This window comes from Festucalex cinctus, chromosome 16 (assembly GCF_051991245.1).
Source record: "Festucalex cinctus isolate MCC-2025b chromosome 16, RoL_Fcin_1.0, whole genome shotgun sequence".
Lineage (NCBI taxonomy): Eukaryota > Metazoa > Chordata > Actinopteri > Syngnathiformes > Syngnathidae > Festucalex > Festucalex cinctus.
In genome coordinates this window covers 3,120,793-3,135,000 of record NC_135426.1, presented here as the reverse complement: position 1 = coordinate 3,135,000, position 14,208 = coordinate 3,120,793, and the positions used below count along the sequence as shown (strand labels likewise).

Genomic DNA, 14,208 nt, shown 5'->3' with positions numbered 1-14,208 from the left:
TTCAGAGGCTATTTTGCTCACTGTGAGCCCGACGAGAAGCGGCGGCGGGAGGCATCAGGCCGAGCTGCCTGCGAGCGCGCTGATGGGCTGTCACTGCGAGCCTCTCTGATGAATGGCCACGTTGGATTGGAACAGACGTGCAATATATATCAGGCTTATATTCTCTCGCTCTCCGTTTCTCTGTGTTCCTCTGCTACTTTCCCACCAAAGTGAAATATGTTGGGAGCAGCCTAGTGGTAAAAAGACGGAGGACAAAGAATGGTGAGGGGGAGATATTGCAAAGTTTCAAAATACCATTTTCTGTATTCTTGCTCGAAAAAAAGCGCCACTTTGAGAAAAAAAAAAGAAAAAAAAAGTGGACTTTTGAAAGACACAAGTGGGTGCGTCAGACACTAGCTTTTCTCCAAATGTATAACTGGATTCTCTCATTCACAGGGTGATTATTCCCCCTTTCCAGCCTCACGCTATTGTGTGAAGGTGATCTTTTGACACTTTGATCCACGTTACTGATCAAAGGACAAGGTGGCTGATGAATGGTCCCTACCTGGAGTCGATAATGCCTCACTGTTAGTTGAGATTCATCTTTTCAACTATCTTCAAACTAGTGCTTCTTTCCATGTGGTGCTTTAAAAAAAACAAAAATGTTTTAAGAAGAAGAAAGAGCTCCGTGTCCACATCACAATTCAGAATTAATCAATCATTAAAAACTCATTGACTTGCAGCCATTTTCACTGAAGCAACCCACATTCGCTCCCGGCTGTTTTACTGGATTATGACTGATTTGCAAGGCCCACAGAATATTGTGTTCTATTGCTATCAAAACATGGAACCTACCAAAAAAAAAGATTAGAGTCTCTTCTTTCATCATGAAAAAAAAGTATGTTTCCATCTGTTTCTGTTTTGCAGCATTTAGCATTAGAATATAGCTAAGTTTCAATATTCACAAATCTGCTTAGAATTGTGGTGAATCAAATTGTTTTCATCATGGCCCTGGTTTGGTTTGGTTTGGTTTGGTTTATTCATTTTTTTTTTTTCCCTTTCGGACAGAATACAGCTTACATCAATCACATCACATCATTTGCAACATTGACATCCGAAAGAAGGGCTGACGGGTAAATGCCGATGCTTATTCGAGACCCGTCCCCATCGACCCATTACTATAACGCATCAGTCATATACATTATTTAGAATAGTCATTGATTTTTATCGTTATCCATCCATCCCATACTCTCCCAGACACTGCTCGCTCAGTTCATCTTGAATGTCCGTGTGTAGATTGCGGTTAGTCCCAGTCATTTGGAACTGGTGGGTCAGTTCCCAGAGGCCATCAGCAGGCCCACCCCGCCAGGTGAGCAGCCAAGGCAAGCGCATTTCTTGTCTTTCACCAGTAGTGTCTTCGCTGACCTCGGACCAGCTTTCATACATGTTGTGGCTTCCAGAAGAGTAGATTGGCTTGCATTCTGCCCATTGCTTTTAGCAATTTTTGCATCGATTCTGACTCAGCTCAGCACACCAACCACTGTTGCTAGCACCTGCACTACCCAGCCTAGTTCACCCAGCAGAGCGGCCCACGCCAGCCGCATTCCAGGAACCAGACAACCAACCTCCATTTTGTGTATTGACAGCAGTTTCATTGTAGCCACAATACAGCGCTATCATGTACCCTTGACTGTTACAACAAATGTCAAAACGGAATTAGAGCCAGGTCAGCTCTTTTTCCACCAGGCCTTCTGCAACAATGTAGTTAAAATCCCAATGCAAAGAGTGCAAGGGCAAGTACAGATGCGTCCTTCCTCAACAGATGCGCCCTTGAGTGTGAACAGATGCGTCCTTGAGTGAATAAAGTGGTTGATCTATTATATACTCTGTTGCCACCTGCTGGCCGTTTTTGTAATAACTACCATTGCTTTAAGCGATCTCTTCAAGTCAGAAGCTGCATCAAAGCCTTCTGTATACGCTATAAAGAAAAAATGTGGGACAAGTAATACATTTAAAATAGAACGTATTTATATGTTTTTGGGAGCAAACGAGTTCAGAAAATGTAGCAATGAAAATGAACTTCTGAGGTCTTATAAGGGTTCAAACATTTTGCAGATACACTACTACAGTAATCCCCATGCACTACCTTGATAACTACAATGTGTGTAAGAAACAGTTAAGTGATACTATATTTAAAAAAATATATAAAAATAAATAAATAAATCATGATTTCATTGCCCATGACCAGGAAGCCTTACTAACATCTACTAAACACAATGAATAAGAAGTTCAAAAGTTCAAATCTCAACAAGTCAGCCCCAACTATGTGGACGGCTAAGTTAGCATGCTGATGCTAATGCTCAGTTAGCATGCTAATGCTAAATTAGCATGCCAATGCTAATGCTAACTTAATATGCCAATGCTACTGCTAGCTTAGCATGCTAATGTTCACTGAGCATGGTAATGCTAAGTTAGCATGCTAATGCTAATGCCAAGTTAGAATGCTAATGCTAACATAGCATGCCAATGCTAATGCTAACTTAATATGCCAATGCTAATGCTACCTTAGCACGCTAATGCTATGTTAGCATGCTAATGAAACAAATGTTGGAGTGAATGCCATCCCTACTTCCTCAATGCAGTCAGGTCATTTTCAGCCTAAAGTTGACGTTGCAAACTCACCCTCTCCTCCAGCCGAGCCAACTGTTCTCTGTAGAAAGCGTCCTGCTTGTTCAGATCGGCCTCTTTAGCCTCCAACTTCTTCGCCTGCACACACACACAAGACGTAATAGGTGCAAAAACACGCTCAGTCAGTTTCAGTCAAATAAACATATGCGTGTGCTTCAGACAGAAGTATACGCTTTTTGATAGCGTACATACACTGTAAATTGTGATCAATTTCGTCAAGTAAAAAATCTCGCAAAACCAGTAAAAGACAGAAGAAACATTGACATGTCCTCTCAACACCAGTGTCCCATAATCCCAAAAGGCTAACATTAGTCATGGGTATGAACAGGCACTACAGCCGTATACATTAGGAGTGTTAAGAAAAATCGATTCAGCAATATATCATGATATTACAGCGCGCAATTTTTGTATCGATTCAATATGCGGCCGAATTGATATTTAAACATCAATTTTTGATGGATATTTATTTGACAAAAAGTCTTACTTAGGGTTCACATTTTAATCATGGAAGAAAGTACTTAATTCACTCGCAGCCATTTTCACTGAAGCAATCCCTTTGCTGTTTTACTGCATTTTGATGGATTTGGGCCCACAGAATATTGTGCTCTATTGCTATAAAAACATGGAACCTACCAAAAGAAAGATTAGTCTCTTCTTTCATCAGGAAGAAATGTTTATTTCTATCTTTGCATTTTGCAGAAATTAGCATTAGAATATAGCTAAGTTTATTATTCACAAAACTGTGGGGAAAACAGCTTGTTTTCAACATGGCCCTGGTTGATCTCTTATACTCTGCTGCCACATGCTGGCCATTTTTGTACTAACTACCATTTCTTCAACCGTTCTCTGCAGTTCAGAGGCTGCATCAAAGCCTTCTGTATGCTTTAGCATAAAAAACAAAAAAAACAAAAAACGCATAAACACGTCTTTGGGACACTTAATTCATTTAAAATAAAACGTATTTATACGTTTTTGGGAGCAAATGAGTTCATGGAACAATAAGCCTTGATATTTTTTTTTAATGATGTTCAAACATGAAATCGATTACAACCTGTTTGTTAGATACAGTGTGGAAGTTTCAGTTAGATTATCATTGAAATCTTACAGTGTACATGTACAAGTTTACTGATTAGTATTTTAGAAAAATTCGACTTACAGATTTGTATTGGGTTTAATCGATATAGAATCGAAATGTGATACGGATTGAATCGCCAGATACGAGGCAATTTACACCCATAGTATACATTGACTATGCTGACCTATCTTTTTTTACGTTTACTTAAAAATAATGTTGATAGTGGGGAGCACCAAAAATAAAACACTCAAATGCAAGGAGGGAAGAAAAAAAACTGTCATTAAAGAGAAGGTCACAGACTTGAATAATCTGAAGTGACGTTTTTAACAACAGTGATGGAAGATATATGCTGACAGTTTGAGAAAGGGGTTTGGAATGTCGCTGTCTGATTGATTGAATGGCAGATGAACTTATTTTCAACCTTTAGTTCACTCGCAGTTTCCGATGGTACTCTAAACAGAAACATTAGCAGTTTCAATTAACATCCAAAAAGATGGAAAAGGAGAATGTGTGGTATTTTCTGAGACGCGGTTTAGTTTTAACAGAACAAACAAGGTACACTGAAGCATCTTTGAAGTTCCAGCACTGAAGCTTCAAGGCCTCCGTTTGAAATGCGTACGCGGCGGCTGACAAAAGTCAAGTGGAAAAAAGAAATCCTTGGCTCCAGCATGAAAAGAAAAACACTTTTATTGGAAATTGTCAAAGACTTACCCAAAGTCCAACCTCCTGATTGGCAGAGAAAGAAAACAAGGGAGCAAAGAAGAACATTAACGTCAAGGTAGTGCCTTATTTAATTAACCGTGAACTTTATCAACACGACTTCTGCTTTCTTGTTTATGATTCACAGTCGAGTCTTTAAAATCTCCAACAAAGACCTTTTCGCTCACAAGCTATACATAGTGTACTTTATACAAACTACACCCTTCTTCAAGTGTACGCATTAATGGCATATATACCGACACACTGCAGAGGACTGTTGGGGAGGATAACAGCAATGCAAATGAGGCCTTGAAGCCAGCGCTTTTGTTTGAAGGAGACCAAGATAATGACGCGAATACACCTAATGAAAAAAGAAAAAAAAAATGCATTAGCCCATTCAATTTCACCGCGCTCCGATAAGCATCTGTGTTCAAATACTCCATTCACTTGCGGGTGGGAGCTGCATGCGTTATGACTGATGATGTGACATCATCAGGGCCTGGAAAAGTGCCACACAGGTGCACAGACAATGTAGTGCAGCAGTTGCAATGGGAACATTCCAGTCCACAGTCTTCAATTAGGAGTGTGACGATATATCGGTATCGCGATATTGTCTCCCGATTGATTAGCGATACGCCTACACAAGTATGGCCATATTTGTAGTTAATGTACAGCCACTCGAACGGCTCCATTAGTCGTGAATTATTGAGCAATTACTTGGCGGGCCACTAGGGTGCGCACCTCATAAGAGTAAGTCAATGGATGTAAATGTGGATTATAGCCTCAATTTTAACATTTAAAAATATATTTTATGTTTCGACTCTTTAAAGCACACAATTTCTGAGGAATATTAAATAATTTAAACACAAAAACATGTAAACACATTTTTTTAATACTTTGTCCTTCACTCCTAAAAACGTGTTTAAACTTTTATTATTTAAACTTTTTATTATTATGTAAGACCAGAGAGAGGAGGGCAAGGCTTTTATGCAGCTTCTGGCACAAAGAAGTGGCTTAAATCAATGGTAGTTATTACAAAAGACGACCAGCAGGTGGCAGCAGAGCATAAGAGATCAGCCAGGGCCATGTTGCAAAAAGCTCTTTTTGTCAGTGTCGGTTAGGGTTGGGGGTTAATTAATAAAATGAAACAATTGACTATGTAACTTCAAGTTGCATAACAATAGTGTTTAAGAAGGACACAAATTTGTTGACAAAAAGTGGTCTCTGTTAAGAAGACATTTGTATTTGTTTTTAAAAAAAAAATACACTAAAGTACTCGGTATGAAGAAGACACCAGTTTTAATATTGTGTACAAAAAGAAACTATTTTCTCATTGACAAAATATCAGTTTATGTTTATGAGTTTGGGTTGTGCAATTCATTGAAATTCAGTTACACTCCACAATTACAGACCTAGTATAATCGTAAAAAAAAAAAAAAAAAGATTAATAAAAATTTTTTAGTTGTTTAAATTTATAAATTTGCAAAATTTAAAATTTAAAATTTAAAATAACTAATTTAATGTTTCATCCAAAAGGAACTTACATAATTAGAATGTTTCAAAACATTTTATTTGTCTTAAGATTTTTTATGTTTTTTACATTTAAACATTTTCTTGTTTCGTACTGCTTGAATAATCGTGATTTCAATGATTGTCAAAATAACCGTGATTATTTTTTCCGCAATCGAGCAGCCCTACCTTTAGTAGTTTTATCGTAGATTATCGTGCATTTCTGACCTGACCAATATATGCGTAATCACAGTATCGTCATATCGTGAGATAATCGTTATCGTGAGCCCTGTACCGCATATCGTATCGTATCGTGAGGTATCCACAGGTTCCCACCCTTCGTCTTCATTGTGAGCAGCCACACGCATGTTGACGCTTGACGTTGGGGCCTGAAGACGTCAGGTTTTGCAGACAAAAGATGCACTCAGACGGCAGGACGCAAACAGACCCTCAGACATTGATCCGAAGCGCACACACAGATCCACACAGCAGTCGGAGCAGCTGTACCCACAGTGGCCGGGCGGGCTGGGCAGGCAGGCGGAGATAAATGTGCGCTGAAGGCGAGACTTAAGGTGCCATTAAAGGAGGAGAGGTTGTGATAGAAAATGAGCACCCTGGGGGTTTTTACTTGTGCGCGTGCACTAAATCTGTTGGCCCGCCCCCTTGACGACACATTCACACCCCAATGTGCACACTATGTCAGAATTACTTCCAAGTGTTCGCCCCCTTTCAGTGGACTTTAAAAAGATAATCGAATCACGCTCAAGGCCAAACAATAGCGCCAAGCTCACCAATTGCCCATGCACCTTTTTTTCCCTGAAACGAAGAGGCGGCTGAGAGGAGGGAAGACAAACGAGCGGAGGGAAAAAAAGAGTAGACGAGCAAAAGCCGAGTGAATTTGAGGAGGGGAAAGAAGCGACAGATTTAGGACAATAAAAGGTGATTCATCGGGAATGACCAAGTGCTTGTTTTATGCCACTTTGAGCCCGGACAAAGCAGCTCTCTACAACCATAAACACAATTTGGATGAAAGGTTTGGTGAAGAAGAGAGAAATCACCCCTGCAAAGACAGAAAGGGTGCATCAATTGATCGACCGATTTATCAGCCTCGAGTTCCTTCGTTTTTTTAAGATTGGTGATCGGCCGATCCCTTAATAATAAACCGATCTTTTCCATCGATCTCATCTCCCCCCTCAGAGGTCTGAAAAAGTCAGCCACTGTCCTCTTCTGCTGAGATTGATACGGTTTGGGGTGGAGTGAGAGAACTGGAACCAAATGTGAGGAGACTGATCAGACAAAGGAAATGAGTAACGTAGGGTGATTTATTACCAAGTGGGCAGTTAAATCAAGACTTCGACTAGACGGAAGTGGACTTGATAGAACTGGACTTGACAGAACTGGACTTGACAGAACTGGACTTGATAGAACTGCACTTGACGTGACAGAACTGGACTTGCCTTGCCTTGACTGACAGAACTGGACTTGCCTTGCCTTGCCTTGCCTTGACGTGACACTAACTAGACTTGACTTGCCTTGACGTAACACTAACTGGACTTGACTTGCCTTGCCTTGCCGTGACACTAACTGGACTTGCCTTGCCTTGACAGAACTGTACTTGCCTAGCCTTGACGTGACAGAGCTGGACTTGACTTGCCTTGACGTGACAGAACTGGACTCGACTTGCCTTGCCTTGACGTGACAGAAATGGACTTGCCTTGCCTTGACGTGACAGAACTGGACTTGACTTGACTTGACGTGACAGAACTGGACTCGACTTGCCTTGCCTTGACGTGACAGAACTGGACTTGCCTTGCCTTGACGTGACAGAACTGGACTTGACTTGACTTGCCTTGACAGAACTGGACTTGACTTGCCTTGACAGAACTGGACTTGCTTTGACGTGACAGAACTAGACTTGCCTTGACTTGACACAACTGGACTTGACTTGCCTTGCCTTGACACAACTGGACTTGACTTACCTTGCCGCGACAGAACTGGACTTGCCTTGCCTTGCCGCGACAGAACTGGACTTGCCTTGGCTTGGCTTGACGCGACAGAACTGGACTTGCCTTGTCTTGACGCGACAGAACTGGACTTGCCTTGCCTTGACGCGACAGAACTGGACTTGCCTTGTCTTGACGTGACAGAACTGGACTTGCCTTGACAGAACTGTAGCTTGACTTGACAGAACTGTAGCTTGACTTGACAGCGCAAAGCTCAACAGACGAGACACCCAGCATGATCCACATAACACCTGCAATGCACCCACACCGACTGGACAAACACAATAGACTGACTAAACCAACACTAACCTCGTTATACTCTTTTAAAACACGTCTTAACACATCTGTTCTTTGGCTTTTGGCGCACCATGAGACTTGTTCTTGGTGTCTAGTGGTGTGTATGAGTTTGATGTTTAGTCTACTTATTTATGTATTTATCTCTTTATTCACTACTTCTTATTTATTTACTGATGTAAAATGTATTTACTTGTTTAAAAAAAAACCTGTATTCGCACTTCAAAATGTTTGCTTTGTTCTTGTTTGCTGCAAAACCGATGTTTGTTTATGTACAGCACTTTGTATACAGCAATGCCTGTTCTTAAAGCGCTTTATAAATAAGGTTAAGTTGAGTTGAGTAAAGAGACACACCTGGGGAAAAACAAGTAACTGAGGGCACTGATTGGTCACATACTGGGAAGGGAAGACACACTCAAGTGGACGTGGTTAGACATAACGAGACAAAGGAAGAAACAAAGAATACATGACAAATCAACAACCACAGAAAAACACACCCAAAAAATACCAAAGGAAAACAAAATCCCAACCCCACAGAACCAAAGCATGACAGATGAAAGATGACGAATAGGATTTTAATTTTTCATTTAAAACAACCCATTTGTATTATTTCGCCGATATTTTTCAATGTTTTCCAATAAAACAAGATTGAAGGTATATGCTGCTATATGCTGTAATGGTTAAAAAAAAAAAAAAAAAAAAAAATCTGACTCTTTAAAAGATCGGGGATCGGCCGTAAAATTGTGATCGGTGCACCCCTAGAATTTACACATGAGTGGCATTTATGGAGATACAGTATTTAAACTCATAAAGCGTATCGCCACCGAGAGGAAACTTTGAAGCCTCCCTGAACTTGTGGCCATCCTCTCCTGGGTTCCTATTACTTATAGTAGCACAATTGGCTCAGGGTGACAAGGCAATGGAACCACGACCGCTGTGGTCAGATTAAATGGATCATTTAGGCGAGGTGAATGCCTCTGTGAATATCAATTAGCCAGCCGTTGAATAATTAAGGCCAATCGTGCTTTTTAATTAGCCGAGTGCCGCAGTTTGAGCTGTGAAGCTGAAGGTAGTGGAGGATGGCAGAATGATGAACACAGATGAATTGTGCCGTGTCAGACACCGGCTGCCCGATAACCCCCCCCCTCGAAGGATTTGTTCCCATTCTTACCCAACTACTTGGTGTTCGCCAACGCAAACAAAAAATAAGGCCAAACGGAAGCAAAACAGTCTTGGACTCCGGATCATTAATGACTACAAGCGGAATTTGTATGTCAACAAAAACGATTGAAGACCGGCTTTTCTGAACGCGATCCTCATTTCACACCTCAGTGATAAAGCAGTCAGCACCAAGACCTGACAGAGTTACGCTGAGCACCCCCTCGATGGAAATAATCTTACAGGGTGAGAAGATCGATAGGGCACAAATCAAATCTCATCGCATTAACTAACAGCACCTCATCCATAACATTGGTGTATTTTGACCCCCCCGTCCGACTCAACACCGTCAGGAGTAACATCGCAATCAATGCTCCCTCACGGCGTCCACGCGAGTGCTGTGGTACAGTGAGGTCAGGGCTCCTCCCATCTATCACAGAGCATTTTGCGACACGGTGATAGCAAAGCTCGGGGTGGCTGGTGGTGCTCCAACCAGCACGAAAGGGGTGAGGCTTGGGTCAAAGTGCAGCACAATGTGACCGTGCTTTGGTGTTAATTGGCACGATTGGGATGGAGGTGGGCACGTGAGATGTGGGAGATGGAATGAAGAGGGACATGCCAGCATGTGGATAGAATAAGAGTGTTTCATGTCAATATGGCATATATTTACAAACTCCTGAAATAAGCCAAGAGGACTGAGGTAGATGAAGCCATCACCTCTGACCAGACAGAATGACCCCCCCCCCCCCCCCCCCCCCAAGGGATCTCTTTGCATGGTAACGATCCGACAACCCAACGTGTCAGAATGGTGACCTGTCCAGGACAGGGACCAAGAGTCCAGTGCAAAAGGTCATGGGGAAAAATATTTCAGTGGTTTCAATTAATGTGCGTAGACGCAATCAGTGGTGTCAAATTCCGGCCCTCGAGGGCCTGAGTCCTGCATCCCACCCTCAACACAGCTGATTCAAATTTAAGCTCATCAGCAAGCTCTGCAGGAGCCTGATAATGATCCTGATCATTGAATCAGGTTGGTTGGAGTAGAGAAACCTAGAAAACATGCAGGACTCAGGCCCTTGACGCACGTGATTTAAATGAAGTGTCCTTGTGGAGTTTGGACGTCACGTCACTGACTTTGACCACGGGTCATACCAACACTTAATGATCCCGACAGCTTGCTCACGTTACATCTTTTTTTTGCACTCTCCTCCAAACTTGCTGAAGTTTCCAATATATGCTCACTTATTTGGGGAAGGGCACAAACAGCAGAATTTATGGTAATGAATAATCACACCAGAGCTATCTTGTGTGGCTTCCTTTATTTTCAGGAAGAGCATCTGTGGAAATGATCCTCCGGTGAAAATAAATGGCTTGTGAACGCACAAAGCTTAAAATCCTGGTCGAAACATGAAAAATCCATTTTCTTTCTACTCCATGACATTTCTAGCTCCCCCCGGCCTTTTGCCGAAGATGCCAACTGTGCCGCTGCTCTACCGAGGAACAACGACAACATCTGCTGGGCCCGCGGATTGATTAATTGGCCGATCGGGCGGCTTGCAGTCTAAACTGATTGATAGATGGTCTCGAGGTTGGAGCCTTCGCCTTTGTCACGAGCGCAGGGGAGCGCAACCTCTGGAGGTCCCTGTTCATCAGTCACGTCCAATATGTGCCAATGAGATACAAAAGAGACTGAAAATGAAAGATGCTGCAGAAAGTAGCACCATGGAAATTCCAATGTAGATCAGGACCAGATTGTACACAATCACAAACATCTACCTCTCCTTAAAGCGATACAACCCTTATTAATCATTTTCCAGTATTGGATTAGGCACTGTGTACAAAGAATAAAAGTGCAAATATCTTAGTCACTGAATTTTATTTTAAACCGATTAAGTATCCGAATTTGAACGTATCATGGGGACAGCCATGTTCCTGGTCACGTGATCGTGATGACGTATCGTGTGCGTAAACGGAAGCCGCCTTTGCCAATTTCAATGGGAGTTTGATGGAGTAATGGGCAAGAAAAAGACTGTCTTCGATCCCAAATACTGCACCAATTCTGTTCAGAGTAAAATCCTCAGCACGTCCGGTTTCTTGTTATTCCGTGTGGGGGTTGGCGGCTCCTAATGTGGGCTAAAGCGTGCTTAGCACGCGACATGTAGCTTAGCCTAGCATAGTGAAAGACACCCGGATGTTTACCGTCCATGTCGACTTGCCGGGGGCTGGATGTGCCGGTTTTATCCGGCTTTCGGTTGGACACAAATCTTTGGCGAGTCCTCCGTGGCTGTACTGCTTTTAAGGAAGTGCTTCTTTGTTATAAGGCGCAATTCCACATTTGATGTCCACTGTAGGGCGCGATCATTTCTCGTGAGTCTCTTTGGTGTCATTCAATGTGTATTTTACACATGCGATACGTCACGATGATCACGTGACTGTCCAAAATGCCGATACGGTACTTAACGCAAAAATATTCATTAAAAGTGCTATAAAACCATAAATGCTCAACATTAATTGGCATTTTTTTCAGGGAAGAGTTTAAATAAAGATTTCACAGAATAGCTGGTTAGTTTTTCAGAAGTCTTGTGTTCCTTTAACAAAAGAACTACACCAAATATGAATGGGATACTTCTTGGTCCATAAGCCACCACACCATTGATCCATCCATCCATCCATCCATTTACCAACGCTTATCCGAGGTCGGGTCGCGGGGGCAGCAGCTTTAGAAGGGAAGCCCAGACTTCCCTCTACCCAGCCACTTCAACCAGCTCATCCGGCGGGATCCCAAGGCATTCCCAGGCCAGCCAAGAGTCTCTCCAGCATGTCCTGGGTCGTTCCAGGGGCCTGCCGCCAGTGTTACATTCCCGGAACACCTCTCCAGTGAGGCGTCCAGGAGGCATCTGAAGCAGATGCCCGAGCCACCTCAGCTGGCTCCTCGCCACGCGGAGAAGCAGCAGCTCAAATCTGAGTCCCTCCCGGATGAGCGAGATTCTCCCCCTTAGCCCGGACACCCTGCGGAGGAAACTCATTTGGGCCGCTTGTATCCAGGATCTTGCTCTTTCCGTCACGACCCACAGCTCGTGACGATAGGTGAGGGTAGGAACATAGATCGACCGGTAAATAGAGAGCTTCGCCTTTTGGCCCAGCTCTTTCTTCACCACAACAGACCGATACAGTCAGCGTCACTGCAGACGCTGCGCCGATCCACCTGGCAATCTCCCGCTCCAGCACGCCATTGAAATTTGTTGATATTGGGATGGGTATGTTTTGTCTAACCCTGCTCACGAGCAAACAGGCAAGTTTGTTATGTGCAGCCCAAGTACATATTAACAGGATACAGGTACAACAAAGTGGCAGAAGTGTCCAGAAATAAAAATTCCTCCACCTAGCTTCAGCAGAAGTGTGTGTGTGTGTGTGGTTGGGGGGTGGGGGTTAACGTTTGGACAACAAAGCCAACCCCAGCGGGAGCAGAGTGAATGCTGGAGAGAAGAGGACAACCTTTGTCAGGTAGGAGGTGAGGAGAATGTCAACGGCAAGACAGGTTCGAGGACATGAATGCAGGGAACAGACAGTGTCAGGGTGTGTTGATGCACGCATGTGCCTTGCCTGTCTTGTACATGAGAATCCTTACCCACTTCCATATGGTTGTGGGATGCAGTGGACATTTCTTTTCATGCATATTCATTGCGTGCAGCAGCAGGTGGTCCTTGAGTTTTGATGAAAGCTGGGTTGGGCTGGGGGGCTCGCAGTGCACCCCAGCATCTGTCCATCAAGTCCATGTCAACAGATTCAGGGTCACCTCTAAGCCTACCTGCCGTTATATTCACCCTGTTACTTCCCAGAAACACTGCTTGTAGAGTCGTCGCTGTACTTTATTTATTCCCGTCTGATGTTTGTTCAAAGTTTAAGATGGCCTTGTTTCCTAATTGAAGGCTGTTTTCAAAACGGCTTCTTAAATCAATATCTTTATTTTGTCTGCTCTTTCTAGGCGCCTTTATTTATTCCCCACCTTCCCTTTGCCGCTTCCTGCACATAGATCACTCAGAATTTTCAGCTCTTCGCAGGCTTCTCCACGCTACTCCGTCTTGGTTCTCTCTGTGTCAAAAGTTTTCCCCACCGTTCAATCAAAATGTGTGCCGCAAGCGGCATTAAGCTGCGCCGCACATTCACTTCCCACTAACTGATATGGCTCTTCTGTCAGAGCCAACCGAGAGGGGGAAGGCAGTGAACTATTCGCAAATTAAAGAGCCGGGAAGCACAAATGCACACACAAAGTTCAACTCTTCATGTTTTCAGGTGTTCACGATGCAGATTCCAGACATCATAATGAAGTGAGCTTGTTATCATTTTTCAGTTTTTGTGTTAGCAGGATGGTGGAAAGAGAACCTGTCAAACAACTTCATGACTGACGGTTGTCCTGACATAACACTATTCATTCATCAATCAATAAATCAATCAATCAATCATCCTTCTCAGTGTGGATGAACTCCTCCTGGGTGCCTTTCCTCACAGGGTTGTTCTGTGCCTCGCCATGTTATGACTTGCGTGTGTGTCTGTGGATACGATCATGGGGTTATGGGGGGGGAGGTGTGGCTTTTTCTTTATATTGTATTATGGATGTTTGAATTGTTCAGCACTTTGAGTTGCATTTGAATGTATGAACGGTGCTATATAAATAAAGTTTGATTTGATTTGATCAATGAATCAATCCAGTTTCACAGCTTCGGTGTCAATTAACTGACAGGGTGCGGGGTCCGGTGCCAGTAAAGCGCTTGCAAATGAGGGCATTACATCCCGTCTAAACTGCAA

General features: G+C 43.0%; 1 protein-coding gene across 7 annotated transcripts in view; it reads right to left on the bottom strand.

The window, feature by feature from the left end:
• The window catches only part of chchd3a (coiled-coil-helix-coiled-coil-helix domain containing 3a), a 235,425-nt gene that overhangs the window by 27,944 nt on the left and 193,273 nt on the right, over positions 1–14,208 (bottom strand). For 6 of the 7 annotated variants that reach the window (XM_077500830.1, XM_077500832.1, XM_077500834.1 and 3 more), the window contains 2 exons: positions 4,454–4,468; positions 2,662–2,745 (listed from right to left, as the gene is read on the bottom strand). In XM_077500830.1, the coding sequence (XP_077356956.1) occupies positions 2,662–2,745; positions 4,454–4,468 (99 nt within the window). The remainder of the gene's footprint in view (positions 1–2,661; positions 2,746–4,453; positions 4,469–14,208) is intronic. The other variant, XM_077500831.1, reaches the window with a different exon arrangement.